The sequence below is a fragment of the Phyllostomus discolor genome, chromosome 4, assembly GCF_004126475.2.
Source record: "Phyllostomus discolor isolate MPI-MPIP mPhyDis1 chromosome 4, mPhyDis1.pri.v3, whole genome shotgun sequence".
NCBI classification, from domain to species: domain Eukaryota; kingdom Metazoa; phylum Chordata; class Mammalia; order Chiroptera; family Phyllostomidae; genus Phyllostomus; species Phyllostomus discolor.
Window position 1 is genome coordinate 110,767,660 of NC_040906.2, and position 20,042 is coordinate 110,787,701.

General features: G+C 51.7%; 2 protein-coding genes across 9 annotated transcripts in view; one reads left to right on the plus strand and one right to left on the minus strand.

Annotated features, from left to right (window-relative positions):
- The window catches only part of CMTR1 (cap methyltransferase 1), a 44,708-nt gene extending 42,703 nt beyond the window's left edge, over nt 1–2,005 (plus strand). For 3 of the 5 annotated variants that reach the window (XM_036024054.1, XM_036024056.1, XM_036024055.1), the window contains one exon: nt 553–2,005. In XM_036024054.1, coding sequence (XP_035879947.1) covers nt 553–685 — 133 coding nt within the window. In that variant the 3' untranslated portion in view covers nt 686–2,005. The remainder of the gene's footprint in view (nt 1–552) is intronic. The other 2 variants (XR_004902733.1, XM_028508839.2) reach the window with 2 other exon arrangements.
- On the minus strand, nt 1,158–19,624 carry CCDC167 (coiled-coil domain containing 167). Of its 4 annotated transcripts, XR_004902734.1 has the most exons (5): nt 5,708–5,858; nt 5,271–5,365; nt 5,024–5,076; nt 3,494–3,666; nt 1,158–2,117 (listed from the first exon to the last, which is right to left on the minus strand). XR_004902734.1 is itself a non-coding variant. In XM_028510416.2 (4 exons), exons 1-4 carry the CDS (start codon nt 19,557–19,559, stop codon nt 3,563–3,565), a joined length of 294 nt encoding a protein of 97 aa, XP_028366217.1. In that variant the 5' UTR covers nt 19,560–19,624; the 3' UTR covers nt 3,317–3,562. The 4 variants fall into 4 exon arrangements, 3 of the variants coding, with proteins under 3 accessions (XP_028366217.1, XP_035879951.1, XP_035879950.1); XM_028510416.2 differs by lacking the exons at nt 1,158–2,117; nt 5,708–5,858 and adding an exon at nt 19,518–19,624 and having other exon boundaries at nt 3,317–3,666; XM_036024058.1 differs by lacking the exon at nt 1,158–2,117 and having other exon boundaries at nt 3,317–3,666; nt 5,708–5,856.
- Between the last annotated feature and the right edge of the window lie 418 nt (nt 19,625–20,042).

Genomic DNA, 20,042 nt, shown 5'->3' on the forward strand with positions numbered 1-20,042 from the left:
AGGGCACTGAGTCCATTTGCCAGATTGTTGATCACAGGTTTCAACAGTTACCAGTAGCCCTAATGTGCCCAAAATGAGCCATTGACACTAGTTCCTGTCAGCACACGAATACTATTTATTAGACCAGCACAGATAGGTGAACCAGGAGTATCAGTAATTGTGAAAACCCAGTGGGGTGCGATAAGCAAGATCAGCAAGCGGCACCTGTTTGTTGGGAAAAGCTGGTTTGAGGAGGTGAGGAGGAGCTGGAGCTTTCTGGGGTTTTGGCTGCCAGAGGAAAAATCTCCCCAACCCCCCAACTCCTGCCCCTTCCTGGCCACACAGCAGGAGGTGAGGGGGTGGGGGCGAGCAAGCAAAGTTTTGCTGGCATTACAGCCTGAGCTCCACCTCCTGTCTGGCCCCCACCCTGGCTCTGTGTAAAAATTCTCTCATGAAACCAGTCCCTGGTGCCAAAAAGGTTGGGGACCCTTGCCCTAAGCCTCGGTTGCTAGGGGTGGGGTGGTGATCTCTTTGTCCTGAGTGCAGCCCTCTGACCTCCTTTCTCCTTCCCAGCATCTGCTACTATGGCCGGCTCTTTTGGGAGTGGGGAGATGGCATCCGTGTACATGACTCCCAGAAGCCCCAGGACCCAGACAAGCTGTCCAAGGAAGACGTCCTTTCCTTCATCCAGATGCACAGCGCCTGAGGACCCAGGGACGCCCACTCCTGCGGCATGCCCTGTTGTCCGGAGTCCGCATGCTCTGCCTGGGGCACACAGTGCCGGTTCCTTCATCCTCGGAAAGGGAGGGAACACAGTCACTGCAGCCTGGCCACGAGGAGTGGGTGGTCTCCTCTCCATCTCCCCTGAAGAGTTCAGTTGGGGGCCTTCTGAGGACACTCACAGGTTCCTTCTTGGACCCCTTTTAGACTTCCCTCCCCAGAGACCTGCCCGGGAACCGTCTCCCCTGCCAGGACTCGGCCTGAGAGATGCTGCTCCTGTGGCGGGTTTGCGGTCAGGGCCCAGGGCACGCGGGGCTGGTGAGGGCCACGTTGGAGAGCCCAGGGCCATAGCTCTGCTGTTTTCTCCTGTATCCTGTAGACTCACTTTTCTGAGTTCCATGCACTGCCCTGAGGGCAGCCATTGCCCAGCTTTGCCCAACTTTTTATTGGGTCACCACTGAGTGGGTGAAGGCCCACTGTCGTGAGCTGGCCGGGAGCAGCTGCTGTACAAATCAAGATTTTGTTTCTTTGAACTTGCTCTGTTTTGATGCCAAGTTGGAGATTTTCTTGTCTCGTCCCACACCGTCTTGGTCTTTCCTGGAATTCTTCGCAGCCTAGACCTCTGACAGTCCCGCAGGCCGGGAAGGGAGGTGTGAGGGCCCTGGGTCCCTGATACCACATCAGGAGGCAGGTAGCACCGCCTTTGGTTGTGTGTGACTGCTTCCTTGATGATAGAGGCTTCCTGGGCCCCATCCCCTTTGGACCTGAACTGTGGGCAGCTGTGGAAGGGGAGGGAGCATCCTTGAAGCCCTGCCTTTCTCTGTGGTCCCACCGGAACAGATGGTACCTTTTGGTGGTGGAGGGGGAGTGTTTGCATCCCACCCTTTGGCAGTTGTGACAACTTCATTTGCCACAGCTACCTTGCTACCCTTCCCCCTCTTCATTCCCCAGTAGGGGGTAGTCACTCTGTCATTTTATGGTCACTATTTCCTCTGTGGTGGTGGAGGGGGAAGAGGGAAAGCTGGGCAGTAGCTTTGGGTGGGGAGGATGCCTGTCAGATGTTTGTATAGGCTCCCTAAGGCCCCACCCCAGTGCTAGACTGGTTTCCATGGAGATAGGGTACTGAGGCTCCCTGTGAGGTTGCGATTGGCTCCACCTGGGTGGGGCGGGTCTCCAGCCAGCATCCAGTCCCCCTCCCCACCCGGGTTGGCAGCAGCACTGCTAAAATGCTGTCTTTCCACCCAGTTCTAAGTATATCAGTGTGTCTTGCAAAATCTTGGATCATTAAAGATAAACATATTTTTAATGCCTGCGTGGCTCTGTGCTGGGGCTGCTGCTGATTGTCCTTGGTATTTTGTGGTCTGGGACTGGCTTGGATAAAACAGCTGGGGCTAAAGGTGAAGGGGGAGAAAGCTGTGCTAGAAGAGAGGATTTGTTTAATCAGGGCCTTGTCCAAATTCAGGGCTCCCAGAACTGCTGCTTGCTGCCAGAAAGGGGCCCAAAGAAGTCAGGAAACGATGCAGCTCCTGTTAGTGGAGACTGGAGGATGAATAGACCTACAGCCTAGTGGGGGAGGGAGGCACTTTCTCCCTTACATGAATCACGCAGCTCTGGTGGCACTGGGACAATCCTGGATCAGTCTGTGTGACTAAAATATCACAGGTGTCAGACCAATTAGTGCCACTAGTCCGGAGGGAGGGAGAGATGGTTTCGCTGACCTGCAGCCAGCATCCCTCCGTTTTTCTGCACTGGGTGCTGTGCTTGGGGTGGGGGACGTGCAGGTGCTGGCAGCACCTCCCCGCCTGGTGCTGGTTTCCTCCTAGAGGCTGCCTGCATTTTGCTTGGCTTGTTCACGCTGGCCTCAAGGGTCTTTGCCCAAGCTCCCGGGACAACTTTCCTTTTTCACTTACTTCACTGGGGAGATCTCAGCTTCCAAGCCTTTCACCTTTTTGGTTGCCCTGCACCACTCTGCCTTGCTCTAGCCTCCCACTCCAGACTCCTGGCCCTGTGCTGGGAGTAGGGTTGGGGATGTGCTCAGGGGCTGTATGAGATGTCTGTTTGCAGCTCCTGCCTCCCCCTCCAGTCGGCCCCGCCTCTACTGCTGCTTCCTGCAAACCCTGCCTGATTTACTGGCCACTGTCACCATAAGTCTGTCTGGTCATTACCGTGGCTCTTGTTGCCCACTCACTCCACCAGACCTCACCGGCTTGCCTACCTCTTGAAGACGGATTAACTCCTTGCCTCTGTGGGACTGCCACGAGACCACTTCAAGTCCCCAAGTTGCCTTTCGCAGCATAGGCTACATTTTTTCTGCCACAACTACAGGCAGTGGCACTGATTAGAGAGCAAGGCAATGTGTTTTTGGGGGGAGGGGTGTGGACACGGCACATTTCCCAAGCCCTGGAAGTGGCTCCCAGTGTAGTTCTGGCTTGGAGAGCACTTCCTGCTGTCTCCTTATCCTCCACTTAAGCCAGGGGCTCACCTTTGCAGCCTCCCTTCTTTCTGAGTTCTAAGTCAAGAACTTTCCCTGAACATCTCTTCCTTGATTCCTGAGTGTGCACTGTGCACACCGCCCCCCACTGCCTGCCCCTAGCTGCAGTAGGACCATGACACTGACTCAGCAGACAGGCGCAGCCCGGGTGTTCTTTATTGCCTCTCCCGTGGGCTCAGGGAGGAGCTGGCACACAGTCCTGGAGACCCAGGCCCCGGGCAGGGCAGGGCAGGGCAGCAGGAGGGGCTGAACCAATAGGAAGCCCTGCTCCAGTGTCTGGGTGGAGCAGATATGTCCCTGTACGTTGGTCCTCTTGAGGCCTGAAGGGCCTGCTTGGTTGTGACCAGGTTGCAGACTGGAGAAATCTCAAGCTCACATGGTCCAGCAGGCATAGATGAGGCTCAGGAGGATGAAGATGGCCACAGATAGCAGCATGTTCTTCCGGTTTTCCTGCCGAAGCAACTTCAGCTCCTTTTCTGGGAGGATACAGGGTGTTGAACAGGTAGTTTGGGTCCATCTGCTACTGTCATCTGCCTCTGCCTCTCCCACAGATGGGCGCACACACTGCTAAGGGCAGAGGTGTTCCCTACCAGCTGCTTCCTTATCTGTAAAAATGACTCCCCTTTGACCATAAAAGTCCCAGCACTCAATGCTGCTCAACCATCTCTCTTCAAATGCAGCTGAAGCTGAGAATGGGATGTGTGATGGGGTCGCCAAAAAGGCCACATGTGAAAGCCAAGCTACATGGTGGCATGGCATCACCAGGTGAGTCCTCGGCCTGTCGCTGGGTGGCTCTGTGGTGCTCATCCCTTCAGGGTGCCTCAACTAGAAACGCTGAGGGCACCTGGGACCTCCTGCGTGCTGATGCTGGGGTAGGTAACGGGGTAACTGCACCACCATGCTCCCAGTCTGCTGCGTGCCCAGCCAACGAATGGGGGGAGCTAAGAGGAGGCAGTTTGTGCTGTTGAGTAGTCGGGCTCTGCTCTAGAGGAAGCCAGTGCAACTCGACAGCCATGCAGTCGTCATTCATCTTCTCGTGTGACATGCAGGTATGTGACAACTGCCAGGCTGGAGGGGTAACTGGTGTCTGACCTCTACCCGTGTGAGGGAGCAGGGAGATACCTGCAGAGCAGACGGAGCCTGGAGCCCAGGGCCCAGGTAGGGCTGTGGGTGTGCACATGGGCTGTGCTTAGTGTTTTTTCAAAATGGCCCCTCTGGGAGGTTTCCTGCCATGTGAACTGTTCTGGGCTGGTTCTTGGCCACATCTGGCCCCTGAGAATAGGACAAACAAATCAAGGAGCCTCTGTGGACCATCTTTCCCCCAGGCCAGCAGGGGCGAAGCGGGTGGTAGTAGGCCTAGCCACAGCCCTGGGTGCCAAGCCTGGGCTCTACCTGGCTCTGCCCCCAGCACCCAGAAGGTGGCAGCATTGCTCCACCTCAGCAGCCCTTCGCAGGCTAAGGGGCAGGTTCACCCTCCTTCACCAAGGCCCTCACTCCCACCAAGAGGTTTTCCTCAGGGTGGAGTGGAGGTCTGGGAGGAGTGGGCAAGGAAAGCACACCTCCCAAGTCTGAGTGGCTGTGAGGCCCTTTTTTGGACCTGGCTACCATCGCACCCCTTCATTTCAGGAAGACGGACCCACAGGCCATTCTGTCTCCCTAGGAACAAAGGAACAAACTGCTCTTCCAGGCTGTTGGGCCTGTGGTGGGTTCCTGCAGCCTCCTGGACCCCTGCTGCCTTGTGGGCTGGCTCTCTGGGCTGCCTGCCCCTCCGGACCCTGGGACTGGAGCCTGGGACTGGAGCGTGGGGCTGCTAACAGAAGGGAACTTTCTTACCATAGTTGGAGGCTTTGTTCATCAGGCTGTTTTTCTCCTTCTCCAGAGACTTCCTGTGAGGGAGAAGGAGTTTTATGGCTCCAGCCCTTTTCCTTCTTCCCACCAGAGGGGCAGCTGGCATACCAGGCAGGCTGGACAAGGGCCCAGGTCTCTGGTGGCAGTGGAAGGGGGGACTAAAAGCTCGGGGCCTAGGTTAGACAGGGAGAGCTGAAGGAGGGCGGGCAGAGGGCGTGGCCAGGAACATTACCTGGTGTCTGGGCTCAGCTCTGCCCCACAGAGCCTGGAGTTCACAGCCTCCAGGTCCCTCTGACATTGTGACAGCTTCTCCTCCAGCCCATCAATCTGAAACATACAGCACACCAGCAGCTAGAGATGGGCAGCAGAGCCTTTCAACTTTCAAAATAGTCAGGACTTTATGATGGGGAGGAGGAAGCCTCTAGGAGTCTTCCAGCACAGCTCCCCACCCCACCCACCACCCAACATCCCTAACATTTCTGGTTTGCTGTCCTCTACCTCCACGTGGTACAGCCCGAGCCCCACTGGAAATAGGTGGGGGTGTTGCTCGGGGTCTCACAGCTGTGCTGACCCCGTGGGCCAAGTCATGGGCTGGGGACAGATAGGGAGAGCCCCTTAGTCACTGTCTCCCCGGCATAGGCCCCAGTAGGGCCCCACAGCAGGACTAACCAGAGCTTTGAACATGGCAGATGCCTGCCACACAGGCTCGTCCTGGAGTGAAGTGAGATACTTCGGGAAGGCTCTGCCCTTCCAATGTACCCAACATGGGAGGGATGGGCAATCGCACACCCAGGGGCAAAAACGCAGGTGTTTATCCCACTGATCGAACTTCATCTCTGAGGAATCTCAGTTGTAAGACAATACGTCTTTCCATGAGAGTCACCAGAAATTGCTGTGGAAAAACATGCAAAACACTTCCATTTCTTTCTGACCAGATTCTTGAGCAAAAACATAGCCTATCATCAAGGTGGCTGTAACTTGTGAGCAAAATAATGTCTGAAAGGGTGGTTGCCAAAGGTATCAGTTTTCCTATTTGTTTTGATTATAATTTCAGAGATGTGCACTTGATAAAATAATGAGTTGTGGGAAAATGTACATAAAACACTGGACTGGATCATCCAAGCCTGGGTCCTGGTATCATGCATTTGGCCTTGAAAGTTCATTTGTGTCCATCTGTCCCCAGGCGTCTAACTGACCACCATGCTGGGCTGGGGCCCGCTTTTCTCAGACCACCGCCCTGCTGGCAGGAGCCTCAATCTTGGTGGGCAGGAGGCCCACAGGGCCCCGAAATGCTCAATTTTCCATCTGACTTAACTCATTCTCACCACGTCCCCAGGAGGGATAGCAAATATGACCTCTATTTGATAAACGGAAGAAAAGGTCCCCCAAACAGAATCACTTCTCTGAGGAGTCAAAGTGGAACACCCCTTTCTCCGTATCCCTCTCAGCCAGTTCCCTGCTCCAGTCCCTTCCAGACTGACCCCTGAAGAGACAGTAATCAATGATCGCAAGCACACATCCCAGAGTCCCAGGCAGGTGTTCTGGGGCCAGTGTCAGCGTCTGGGCCATCTGCCCCTCTCCCCGGTCAGCACCCACCCCGGGGCGGCCACTTTCCCTCATCCCAGTGCCCGGCACAGACGGTGCACCATGTATCCTCTTCCCTGCAGCCCAGCACGCTGCCAGCTCTACCTCCAGAAGCAGGGCCCTGTGGGAGGCAGTAACTGCATGGGGTTGAGTTAATTGCCTGGTTATTTGTCATTTCTGTGCAAATGGGCACCAAAGGAAACAGCCCCAGCCAGGAGATGGGGCCTGTGCCTGAGGTCAAAGGCCATCCTAGAATAGGAGCCGTAGGGAAATGAGCTCTGGGGAGCCAGATTCTGAGAACAACTGCAGCCTGTGGCCATGGCTGGTGGAGCTAGGGAGCCAGAGCTGAGAGCAGCAGGTGCTTCAGGCTGCCATGCGGCCCACCCTTCACAGCAGCACCCCAACACAGAGCCCAGCCCTTCAGAACCCCAAGACTGTTTCTATTTCATGGTGTAGTAACTCCAATCAGGGCACCAAATTCCATGCTGCATCCCAAGCAAAGCTTAATTCTTGAAGCTGCTCTACCTCCTCTGTGAGACCTCTCTGCCAGAGGGGTACTGCCTCTTGCCCACAGCAAATCAGTCAGTCCTTGTCTCATGAGCCCGATGTCATTATGTCATTCCAGCTTGTGTGTCCACACTCATCTTGCCAAACTCTGGGAGCCCTAAGGGCAGATGGAGTAAACTTGCAGCCTGGGGTTCAACTCTAGCCCAGATAGGGCCACTCCAGTTAGGAATGTGCCTTCCTGGCCCCTAGGGATGCCTGACCTTATAGCTCCCGTCTGAGAAAGGATGTTGGCCATTTGTCTCGTCTTTGTGGCCGCAAGGCCTGGCCCCCTGCAGTCTTTGTAGCCCTGGGGTGGGTTGGGCACAGCTGGGGTGGAGGAGATGGAGATGGGTTTAGGCCTCGTGTGACAGTGGCCTCTGAAACCCTCCACTTGTGCCCACAGAAGCTGGGAGGAGGAAGGGAAGCAACTATACGAGCCCACAGACATGGACTTTGTGGGTCGCCCAGTGCACGTATTAGTCCTAGGTTAGGTTTCTCCCTGCTGCCCTTGGGCCCCGCCCTGGTTTGCACATCATTCTGGGAAGGAATAAGTTTGGGGATTTCCATCCCTAAACACCTCTAGAAGGCTACCAGTTACCCAACAAGTACTAACTCACCCGGAGCAAGACCAGGAATTCATGCTAAGCAAAATCTTTAAATCGAGGTTGGCAGACCCCGAGTAGCCGAGCCAACCAGAGGCGGTGCTCCGGGCAGGGCCTGTGGAGCTGGCAGCCAGAGGCCTCTCTCTGAACAAGCCCGATTTATCTGCAGTTCCACTGAATACCCCCACTCTCATTTACCACTTGTTAATGAGGCTTCAACAGACATACACAAACCAAGGTTTTAGGGACTCAAGTTCTAGAATTCCTATGTGAACATTTATGTCCTGCTGACAGCTCTGAGACCCTTCTAAACACCAAGTTCCCCTTCCTAATAACCCAGCTGCTTGAAGTGGGCTGAGTGAGGGGAGCTGAGACTGTCAGGTGGCTGGCTGGCCCTTCAGAGGGCCAGAAACCTGTCCTCAGAAGGAGACCATGCCAGCAAACATCCTGAAGCATATGCTGAAGCAGAAGCGGACTCCCGAGCAACTATAATGGTGCAAAGATTCTAGGTGACCTCCTGGCTGCAGGAAAGGCAGGGTGGAGGGTCAGGATTCATCTTTTAGTTGTGACTGGGATCAGGAGTGGTCAGGAGAGCAGAGCTGACAAGATAGGCCCAGAAATGAGGGAGAAGACCCAGAAAGTGGGCCTTAAAGGGAGCCTCTAGTTGGGTTTTCAGTCAACTCTCAACGACATGCACATGGATTATTTACTTTGCTGACTCCCCAGTGTAAACCTGGAGTCCTTAGTTTACTCTCTGCCAGCAGGCTGATGGCAACAGAGAACACAATAGTCAGGACCAGGAGAGAAGACAAGGGGATTTGGACCAGAATAAAGACAAATGTCAAGAAAATTCTAGAAACCTAAAGGTCAGAGCTGGGGAAATAGCTGGAAGCCTAAGTGCCTAGACGCCTGGAATTGTGGCTCCCGAAGAGCGTGGTCACATGGGGAGGGGCGGCAACCACATCCTCAGCTTGCCGCTCACTCGCCATGCCCCTTAATCCTGTGTCTCAGTTTATTCGTGTGTAAAGCAAAGATAATGTTTGGTATTTCAAAGACTTGTGAGGAGGATGTGGCCAATATACACAACGTGCTCGAAGAGTACCTAGCACACAGCGTAGTTCAGTGAGTGTTTGTGACCATTATCATCAGAAAATAGCTTTCACTGGACCTTTGGGGAATAAGAAGAAAAAAAGTTAATTTGTGGCAAGAGTAAAGAGGGAGCTAGAAGTAGGAGTGTGTGGTGGACAGAAATTCCCCTGGTCACTGGTAGCCATCCTCTGAGTCACGGGATGGGTTTGGCAGGGGTGTGGCCTGCAGGGTAGACCGTCAGAGCAGCATCCGGCTGGCTCAGGACATGCATGCCAGGAGCCTTGTGAATGGCTGTGGATGAAGCTGGCCTGGGGCTCAGGAGACAGCACTGAATTCCTGAGGCTGGGCCTGGTGCAACCCAAGGATGCAAGCCTAGAGCAGTGTCGAAGGGCAGAACAGACTCAGGTGTGATCTGGGCACTCTGGGGAGACATGGAACGGCAGGTGGAGCCCAGGTTCAGCCACACCGTGGCTCTATGGGACCTGGCATGCAGCTAAGCTAGGAGCAGGAATGCAAAGCCCGAGGGTTAAAGTAGAAAGAGGCCCTGGCAGAGAGATCCAGACAACACTGGTGGGGAGAGTTACACTCTGGAGGCCACGGAGGGTCCCAGGACCCCTGCTCAACCAGCTGGAGAGCAGGTCAATTAGCAGGAAGAGCATGCCAGGCCCAAGACTGGCTCCAGTGCCGAGATTTGCCTGGAGCTGTACGTGGGTAGCAATGCTAGCTGTGACTGTCACAGGCCAAGTGGTTACAGCCAAGGTGAGGACTGAGACAGGGAACTCATTCAGACAGTACAGGGGCAGAGAGTAAGTGTACAGTAGCATTAAGAAGTGTCCATACAATGTGTTTACATTCAGAAGACCAAGAGCCCATTTTTATACAGGGAAAATGAACACTTAAGGCACTGAGATGACAGCAGGTGCAGCATGGCTGCAAAGGAACCCAAGGGGTCAAGAAGGCAGTGATGTGTGGTGTGAGCTCCCTACAAGTTAGCACCCTGTGCCTTCTTCTACCTCACAGAGCTGAGGACCTGGTAGGTGTCATGTAACTTGTGCGCAAGCAGTTCAAAGAACCAGGAAGTAGGTGGTGAGTGTGCAGGGGGTCCTGGTGGGTCAGTCTGATTTGACCCCAAGCCCAGCAGTGGCTAAAGCCTGGCCTGAGCCTAAGATGGGGAAGACACAGAGCCATGACAGGAAGAGAAAGGCGGGGGAAAGAGGTACCTCTGTACCATGAGGTACGGAGTGGGAAGGAGCTTCCCTCAAGTGGGAGGGAGCCGAAGGTCCCAGAGAGGCCTGGGGCAGGAGCCAGGACATAACAGGTACTGTAACAGGAAAGGCTCACGAGTGGTGCCGCCACCGAACACTGCCTCTCTTATCCAAGCACGGACTGGGGGATCGGTGCCTGGAGGGTGGCTTCGGGAGTGAGCAGAGGAGCCGGTGCAGTGAGAAGCATAAGACCAAGGATTCTCCAGAGGCAGGGATGTTCCCTGCAGAAGAATGTCAAGGTCTGAAGTCAGCCTGACAGTCAAGGTCAGCATGGGTTGCAACCCCAGCCAAGCAGGGCCGTCGCTTCTGCTGGCAGGTACTGAGGGAAGAAAGGACTTCTTCATTTTCAGTCATCAAGGGCAGAGCTTCTCCTGGTGGTGTTCCAGGCCTCCCCGCTCAGAGGCAGCTCTGAGTGCTGTGTGTTCCATGGCGCTCTGCTGGCAGCTCAGTCACCCCGAGCCAGCTAAGCAAAATCCCCTCTGCCACCTGGCTTGGGGAATAACACCTTGGAGCTTTAGGGAACTCTCCCTGAGGTCCTATATGCCATAAAACCACTGTGTTAAGAGAAACTGTAAAATTCATCTCAAATCCCCATGAGGCATCTTTTCAGGAGTATGGAGCCTCCTGGTAAAGTCCTCAGTGAGACCTCTTTGGGGGCAAGAAACATGAGAACTAGCTTACGTGCAGACTGACCAGCACACCAGTCAGGTCAGGCCGGGCTCCCTGGGTCTGGCTGCTGCCAGGGCCTCACCTGCAGCTTTTGTTCTGCTGACAACAAGCCACAGGCGGTCGCTCCCCTATCAAAGGTTTCCCTACTGAGGGTGGCTAAGTTGTGCTCCCATGAGCATCCTGACAGCCTGGGAGATGGCTCCCTGCCCACACTGCCTAAGGGGCCACTGTCTAGGGCCAGGCTTTCTTCTGGGAAAGGGCAGAAAGCGCCCTCAGGGCTTGGCACTCGGCCACTGCTTTCTAGGTTGGGAAGTTGTTTTGGTCTTGCTGGCCTTGCTCTTGGGAGCTTTGGCCCAGCGAGTGACTGGCGATGAGTTAACCTCAGGAGTCAGGCCATGGTCACAGGGCATATCCTGCACCTGCCTGGCCAGGTCCTTGCTGGGCGCCGAGAACTGATAAAGAGCATGGTGTAGGGTATCTGAGCCCAACTCAAACCGTGGGGTTCGCATGTGTGGACGGCACACGATGGGTCAAGGCAGCCTCATGGAAGCCAAGAGTCCACGCAAAACGAAACCACCCCAGGAGCAGCCACCTCTTATGCAGCGCATGCCGTGTGCCAGGCACTGCTCTGGGCTTGTCTCGAGCTCCCTCACGCAGCGCTCACAGTCACCTTCTGGGTAAGTAGCACTATTAGCGTCCACACTTCACAGATGAGGAAACTAATGCCACAGAGGAGAAGCAGTTGTCCTCGGTGACACAGTGAGTCTGCCACCCCACATTGACAAAGCAGAGAGCCACCGGCCCTGAGCCACTCTTGGCTCCTGGGTCCCACCTCCACTCCTTACACCCTGGGCGAGGCCGTCTGTGGGGAGGTCTACAACATCAACTCTACAAGGAAGGGGCTGCCCCCATTTTACAGAGGAGCAGACGCCGGGCACAGAGATTTTAAGCAACTGCCCGAAGTCATGGAACTGGGAAGTGGCAGAAGTGGGTTCTGAATCTGGGTTTTTCTCCGCCAGAGCTCATGGTCTTCCTTTAAAATCCCTCATTGAAAACATTCACGACAAAGAAGGATTGTGTGGAACAGCTATTCCACATCCCGGTCCAAGTCTGTCTAAGCTTGCTGATCTGGCTTCGAGAGACTCTCTACTCGGAGCAATCTTGTACGAGAGCGTTTCTCGGTCTCTGTCCACATAACAGACACTCTCTGTGAAGGAAGGGCCTGCCTGAAATCTGTTTGCCTGGGGACGGTGAGACACGGAGCCGAGCATCCGTCCTCATACTCGAGGCAACCACCCTCCAACCCTGGCTTCACGAATGGCCCAGGCAGCCTCCCCAGAATCGCCTGAACTGCCGAGGCACCTTCCCAGATGCACACGAAACAGACCCAGTTTGCCCACGGCCACCTCCCCCGTCCCACTTTCCAGTACGCAGGTGATGTCTTGAGTTGTACGCTTGAAACCTGTATGGTTTTATTAACCAATGTTGCCCCAATAAATTAAATTTTTGAAAAATGGACTCAGTTTGGAGAAGAAAAAGGGTGGGTTTAGTGGGCCTGACAAGCCCTTCTTTCCCCGTGGGGACGGAAGCCTTTCTTTTCACTTGTTAATTCACAGCCTGAGTGGTGTCAGCTGTTTCACGTCCAGCCTCAGCAGCCTGGAAACTGGATTTCTGGAAACCCACTCATTTGCACATGTCAGGGCGGCCCCGGGATGTTTATAATAATGGATAAAGAAGCCAGACCGCCTGCCCAGATGGTCTTTGGCAAGAGTGCTGGGCTTTCCATCTGGGCCCCTTAGGCCACACAGTCAAGTCACATGGGGGTCACCGGCTTCAATTTCTCAGGTGACTGGCTTCAAACCCCAGAGGGCTGATTACTCTGACACTAATTAAGGGGTGTTTTTCTGTGGAGCAGGGTCACAGGACTCTGTGGGGGCAGAAAAACCTCCACAACTTCATCAGGCTCCCCAAATCATCAGGCCTCGTGAGACGTTCCCCTCCTGGGAGCGCAGATGGAGACGGGCAACCTTTCCCGTTTTAATCAGTGGACAACTGTCAGGAAAAGCAGAGGACCCAGGGCTTGTCCGCTCTCTGGAGAGACCCTCACCCTGCGTCAGGGAGAGGGGCTCTCCGAAGTCAGCCAGCTGAGACGTTCTGAGGCCTTCCCGCCTGCAGAGCAGCTGCAAGCAGAGACACGTCACCCTCTGCCTGCAGCCTTCATCTGTCCCTGGCCAGAATGTTGTTTGGAGTTTGTTTTCTCTTCTTTCCCCAAATACATTTTTTGGTAAATTAGCAAAAGCTTCTTCATCGCTGAAAGGCTCAAAGCATTTTTCAAGAACTGGCATCCACTCCGCACCTTATGAATTCATTAATTAAGATGCTGGCAAACAGCCACTCCACACATGCTGACATCCAGCCGTGTTAGGTAATGAGGTTTTAGTCTCCTGACCCCCATCAAGTGGAGTGGAGCCAGACACAGGCTGCCAAGAGAAATCACCTGCCCAGTGGCGACCTGTCCCTTGTGTCTGGCAGCAGGTGAGGCTCATTTAATGGTCAGCGTTCCTTGAATGATCTCCGCATGTTGCAAGCCTTTCTCCTAGCCCCTGGCTGGGCAGCACCCCAGCAAAGCAGCATCCAACTGCCTGCTCCACTGAGGCCTCCTAACCTCTGACCAGCAAATCACCCTACTGGGCTCAGAAGTCAGAGGCAAGGGTTCAAGTGCCTCCTCCAGCTACTCAAGCCAATTTGGTAATGTTTATTGACAGTCCACTAAGCTGCTTCAAGTCCTTGTCTCAGCAAATTGGTAGGCTCCTGTCAGCTCTGTGCACAGGCGGCTCCAGAAGGGAGACTGTCTCTGTCCAGGCTTGGTGGTCCTGTCCCTCCCTGCCCTCAGGCAGCTTACAGCAGTGGCTGACATTAGACAAATAACTACCAGTGTCCAGACTCCTTCCCTCTGGCGCTCATCATGTCTAGGCCATTTCTCCTCTCAACCTACCACCTCAACCTCGTCGTCACTGATTGTGTCCTCTTTTTCTGAGGATTCCAGTAAATTTTAAATGACTCCCATTAAATTGTATTCCCTGTAGCAGACACTATTAGTTGGCCAGCACAGCACTAATTCCCAAGCCCCTCCTTTGCCTAACTCCCTTACAGAAGTTAGAACAGCTCAACCAATGCTTTGCCAGCCTCACTGCAGCTGGGCATGGTCATGAACCAGTTCTGGCCAACGAGATGTGCAGAAGTCAGCTGAGAGATTCCTGGGAGGGCTTATGCTTTGCTTATAAAAGGAACATAGAGTGTTATAGTTCCTTTCTCCTTCTTCCTCATTTAAAGTTGGATATAAGCCCTGGCTGGTGTGGCTCAGTGGACTGAGTGCCAGCCTGAGAACCAAAGGCTTGCCAGTTCGATTCCCAGTCAGGGCACATGCCTGGGTTGCAGGCCAGGACCCCAGAAGAGGGTGTGTGAGAGGCAACCACACATAGATGTTTCTTTCCCTCGCTTTCTCCCTCCCTTCCCCTCTCTAAAAATAAATAAATAAATAAATAAATAAATAAAATCTTTAAAATCAGATATGATGACTGGAACTTAGGCAGCTATATTGTGACTATGAGGAAACAATTCAGAGAACGCAGAAATACCAGCCCTGACATTGCTGAGCTTTTGAACCAAAGCCACCAACCTCCAAATTTCCTGTTATGGGAAAAAATATACTCCTATTTGTTTAGATAACTAAGGTCAGTTTTCTGTAACTTGTAGCCAAAAGCTTTCCAAACTGATAGATTTTTGTACTGGGAAATAGATCAAACCAAATATCTCCTTTAAAATGGCAGCTAAGACACTGCACATCTCTTAAGACAACTGGCTATTGAAACATCTAAAGACACCAAGTCGAACAGTCTCACTTTGAAAGAAAAGCGCAATGACCAAGTAACAGCTCGTTACTATCAGAGATTTAAAAACATAAACAGGTTTTACACCAGCCAAAATCCTATCACTTTAGACTGAAATGCAACCTTTCCCTCAGCCAGAACCCACCTATCAGTTTAGACTGAAATACACCTTCTCCCTCTTCCCACACAAAATTAAAATCAGTACCAGAGCTGGTGATTTCTCATCCAAATTGAAATTCTTTCTTGCTATTCAGAATTAACTATCGGAAGCTAAAACTCATAGCCAGTTTTTTCCAACTCTGAGATCTCACGAGGTGGCAAATGAGTTGGATAAAAAGGTGTTAAGAGAAGCCATGAGTCAGGGAGGCTAGGAGATGTCGTGGCCATCCTGGGAGGGAACTGCCCAGTACAGCTGGCCCGCACTGGTCCTAGGGGTGAGTGCCGCCTGCTTGGCCATTGCTGCATTACAACATGTGGAGACTGTTTGCAGGTGCTGAGCTCACTCACCTGTGGGGATTTTATTGGTCTCTCAGATTAACAAACATTGTTGATTAAATCATCACTTCATTGGCTCTAAGCACACGACTGTCAATGAGGACAGTATCTACTGCTACTGAGCATCAGTACATGTTCAACACTCAGACCCTCTGGGGCAACGGAGGACCAAGGTGAGGAGACAGCCAGATGCCAAACTTTTTCTAAAGTGCACAGTTACAGATCTCAAATTTTAGAATACCCAAGCAAAAAGTAACCTTAGAGATCAAGATGGAAAATGTAAATATCTATATTGGTATTGATATGTAAAAAGTATATTGGCAAATGTGACTGGTGTAAAGTGGTGTTAGAACATATGTCCACTGGTACAACCACTATGGAAAGCAGTATGGAACTTCCTCAGAAAACTAAAAATGGAACTGCCTTTTGACCCTGCAATTCCACTGCTGGGACTCTATCCTAAGAATACTAAAACACCAATCCAAAAGAACCTATGCATCCCAATGTTCATAGCAGCACAATTTACAATAGCTAGATGCTGGAAGCAACCAAGATGCCCACCAGTAAATGAATGGATCAAAAAACTATGGTACATTTACACAATGGAATTCTATGCAGCAGAAAGAAAGAAGGAGCTCCTATCCTTTGCAACAGCGTGGATGGAGCTGGAAAACATTATGCTAAGCGAAACAAGCCAGGGAGTGAAAGACAAATACCATATGATCTCACCTTTAACAGGAACCTAAATAACAAAACAAAGAAACAAGCAAAATATAACCAAAGACACTGAAATAGAGGCCAGGCTGACAGTGCCCACTGAAGAGAGTAGAGGGAATTTAAGGGGACAGTGGGAAGGGTTCACAGGAACAAACTTAAAGGACACATGGTCATAAACTAAGGGGAGGGTGGTAATGGGAGGGAAGTGGGGAGGGGTGTGAGGGGGGACTAGATTGGGAGTAAAAAGGAGAAAACTGTATTTGAACAATGATTAAAAAATATATATATATATACTTTATTGATTATGCTAAAAAAAAAAAAGAACATATGTCCCAGCAAGTTCAAAACACTTTTCAAGCCTGTGTCAGCCAAACAAAAGACAACTGTGATCTGTATTGGGACCATGTGAGCCTATAGCCCATGGTGAAGTTAAAGTCCTTTGTGTTCCAGATGAGGAAACTGAAGTCCAAACAAGGGGGCTGACTTAGCCATGATAAAATGATGCAAAAGAACCACAAAGGCTGCTGATAAGAGCACTGTTTGTTGATCATAACACTGCCAGGCCACTGTTAAGCTTTTTAAATATTCTCATTTAATCCTCAAAACCACACTGCGAGGTAAGCTGCAATCTGTGCAGACTGTGGGCTGTCTACTAAGACACACTAGCCCCTTCTTCCCTGCAATCAAGCTGCATTTGGGCATGTGCCCTCCTAGCTGAATGCATTTTCCAGCCTCCCCCTGCAGACAGGTGAGGCCTCGCTTCTTACCTCACATCTTTGCCAATGAAAAGTGGGTACTTTAGGTCCAGGACTCTTAAGACACTAGGTGTGCTCCCTCCACTCTGTTTCCCTGCCAGTGGGTACATCGGTGGGGTTCAGCCTGGTTTCATTCATGAGGTGACAATAAGATCCTAAGGGAAGGCAGAACCACATGATGGAAGAAATATAGCAGAACCACTACTGTCCCAGGACTCTAGACCAGGGGTTGGCAAACTCTAGCCTGTGGGCCAAATACAGCCCATCTGTTTTGTAAATAAAGTGTTACTGGAACACAGCCACACACATTAATTTACATACTGTCTATGGCTGCTTTTGTGCTAAGACAGCCTATCTTGAATATAGTTGATTCGTGTTATTTGTGGTAGTTATGTTCTGTAAAGTTGCCACCAAAAATGAATTAGCAAATACTGAACCAGGTTAAGCTCCCATGAGTCTCTGGTCACAATATTATTATCAACTGATCAATACAAAACCTTGTTTTGTGCGTTTAACAAGACCTAATATAATACATATTCTCGATTCATTAACACTGAATTCACAGCCAAACAGCCCCATAACTCAGCCCGGAACAAAGGCACACACGCAGTTGCTCTGCGAGGCACAGGAAGCTTCCCTGCACTTGGAAAACTAGACGGCACTTCAGCACTGCATTTGAGAGCCATTTTAAACAGCAAAATCCCCAGCAAAAAGCTCAAAATTACAAAAAAGTGTGGCACTAAAGAGACCACAAAAAGAACACTTGTTTCCCATATAAGAACTGAAACTAGGAGGCAGAGGACTGCCTTGTTCAACCTTAGCGGGATACATGGGCCTCAGATGACTCAAATTTTTTACTGCTTTGGGTTTGTCTGTGAATTACTGCAAAAGCATCACAGGTATTGATTTTACAAATACATTTTGACAAGTGGACAAGTTCACAAATACAGACTACATGAATAATGAGGATCACTGTAGTTACAAGAGACTATATGGTCCACAAAGACTAAATATTTACTATCTGACCCTTTACAGACAACATCTGCCCATCCCTGCTCTAGCATGTTAGAAACTCCCCCACAACTTTCTTGTTCTTGGCGCCACCGACTTCTGAGGTTTGTTATAGCAGCTTATTGTGTCCTAATACAGACTATAAAGTCTATGCTCTTCCCACTACATAGTGCCTTCTCATTTTACCATCTATATTCTTTCAGAAAATTTATTATTTCCATCAACTTTTTTTCCTACCAAGTAGGCTGATATTTCTCAAGGCTGTTACTAAAACCTCCTGCTTCAGCATGATGTGTGTAGCTTGTTAAAAACACAAACTCTCGCCATGGCCGGGTAGCTCAGTGAGTTAGGGCATAGCCCCAGTGTGCCAAGGTCATGGATTCCATCCCCAGTCAGGGCACATACAAGAATCAACCAGTGAATGTGTAGATAAGTGGAACAAATTGATGTTTTTTTCTCTAAAATCAATCAATACAATTTTTGAAAAATATCCTTTGGCTCTATCCAAGCTGGGTAGCTTGGTTAGAGCATTGTTCTAATACACCAAGGTTGCAGGTTTGATACATGGTCAGAGCTCAAAGAAGGATCAACGAATGAAAACATAAATAAGTGGAACAACAAATCGATGTACCTACCTCTCTCTCTCTCTCAAATCAATGAATCCCCCCCAACAAATTCTTTGTTAAAAATACACCCTCCCCACCCCCAAATACGCACCCAAGTCTTAATGAAATTACTCCAGGTGGGAGAGAATTCAACAACTCTCCATTGTAACAAGCTCTCAAAATGATTCTTAGTGCAGCCTTACATTTGAGAAGCACTAAACTGGCAGTAAACTCAGGACTATTACCCTGTTTCTTGCAACCTCTGGGAAGTGATCTAAGGAGGTTGTAACACATCAGAAACAAGATGCACTAGAACAGGGCTCTTAGGAACCACGGTGAGAGCCTCCGGTCATCTCGCCCCCCTAACACCCCCACCCCATCCATCCACAGCGGGGGGAGTGAAGCTCACCAGAGCTCTGCCTCCTGTCACCCTCACCCCCCCACCCCACCCCTTCTCCCAGGAAATGGGTCCCTGACCAAAAAGCTGCACTAGAAGACAAATCACCTGGCTTGATTCTCAGCTCTTTCACTGCTTCAATCTGCGCTCTACTTGCAACCTCAGTTTCCTCACCTGTACAAATCTCACGGGTTTATACTGAGGATTAACTGAGAATGCAAACAAAGTAGCATAGTTGCTGCTCAATATGCATCAATTTTCTTTCCCTTCCATAGGCAGCAAATTATTTTTAAGCAATTTGGGAACATCACCATTCCACAATTCTTTACAAATTCCCACAGGTTCCCAAAGTAATTTTCAAGCTACAAGCTTCAGCACCCTAGAGGAAAAATTTCCCATCTCAGAGGAAAGTTAAGCCACTGTTAATACACTAAACAATATGGGCTTCCTAACCTTTGGGGGTCCCTCATCTACAGGTCTGTACACCTCTGGGGAACCCCTCAACCTCCGACTACCCGTCCTTTTAGAGTCTTCATTTAACGTCTCCCTTCAGGCCTCCTTATTTCTTTATCCCGCCCTCTTTCGGGGCTCCCGTTCACCTCCAAGTCTCTTCCCTTCTGGAGGTCCCCCAACCTCCGGTTCCCATCTCTGGTGCCCCCTTGCGCTCTCCAACCTTCGTACCCCTGCAGGTACGTACACGGGGACCCTGACGTCCCTGGCGTCCCTCTTCCAAACCCGCGTCCTCTTACTGCCTCCCTCAGGCCCCTCCCCCAGCCTGCAGCCGGGCTGACCCACGACCCCGCCGCGGGAAGTAGGCCACTAACGACGCGGCCCACTCCAACTTCTCCTCTCACCTCTAGAGCGACGCCCAGATTCTCCCGCTTCTTTTTAGCCATGTTACTTGCCGGATCCCCCAGTCGTTATTGGACGCTCCCATTGGTGGCATCACGCATGCGCAAACAGTCGTGCTTCTCCTTTATTGGCCACAAGGCGCGAGAGGCGTGGTTACTGGTGGTCGCCGTCTCATTGGGGGCGGCGCCAGCGTGGCGCGGCCATATTTCTGAGGGGCAGCCTCAGCCTGTGGCCGGGGACGGGATAGGTCACTAGAGGCCCCGGGAGGAATAACGCCCCACCCGGGAGGAGAGCGGCCCCTTTCCTTATTTACTCAAAGGCACTTTACAGCACTGAGAACCTTTTCCCCCCACCCCGTGTTCTTCTTCATTGCCCTTCATCTCTTTAGTGACCACCCTGCACACTCGGAGGCCAACATGCACCCCCCACCCGACCCCCATTCAAACCCTGCCCAGCCTTCAAAGCCCATCCTGAAGTGCCGCTGCTCCTGCTCCGGGAAGCCCTGCTCTGAGTCCCTAGCCTTTGGG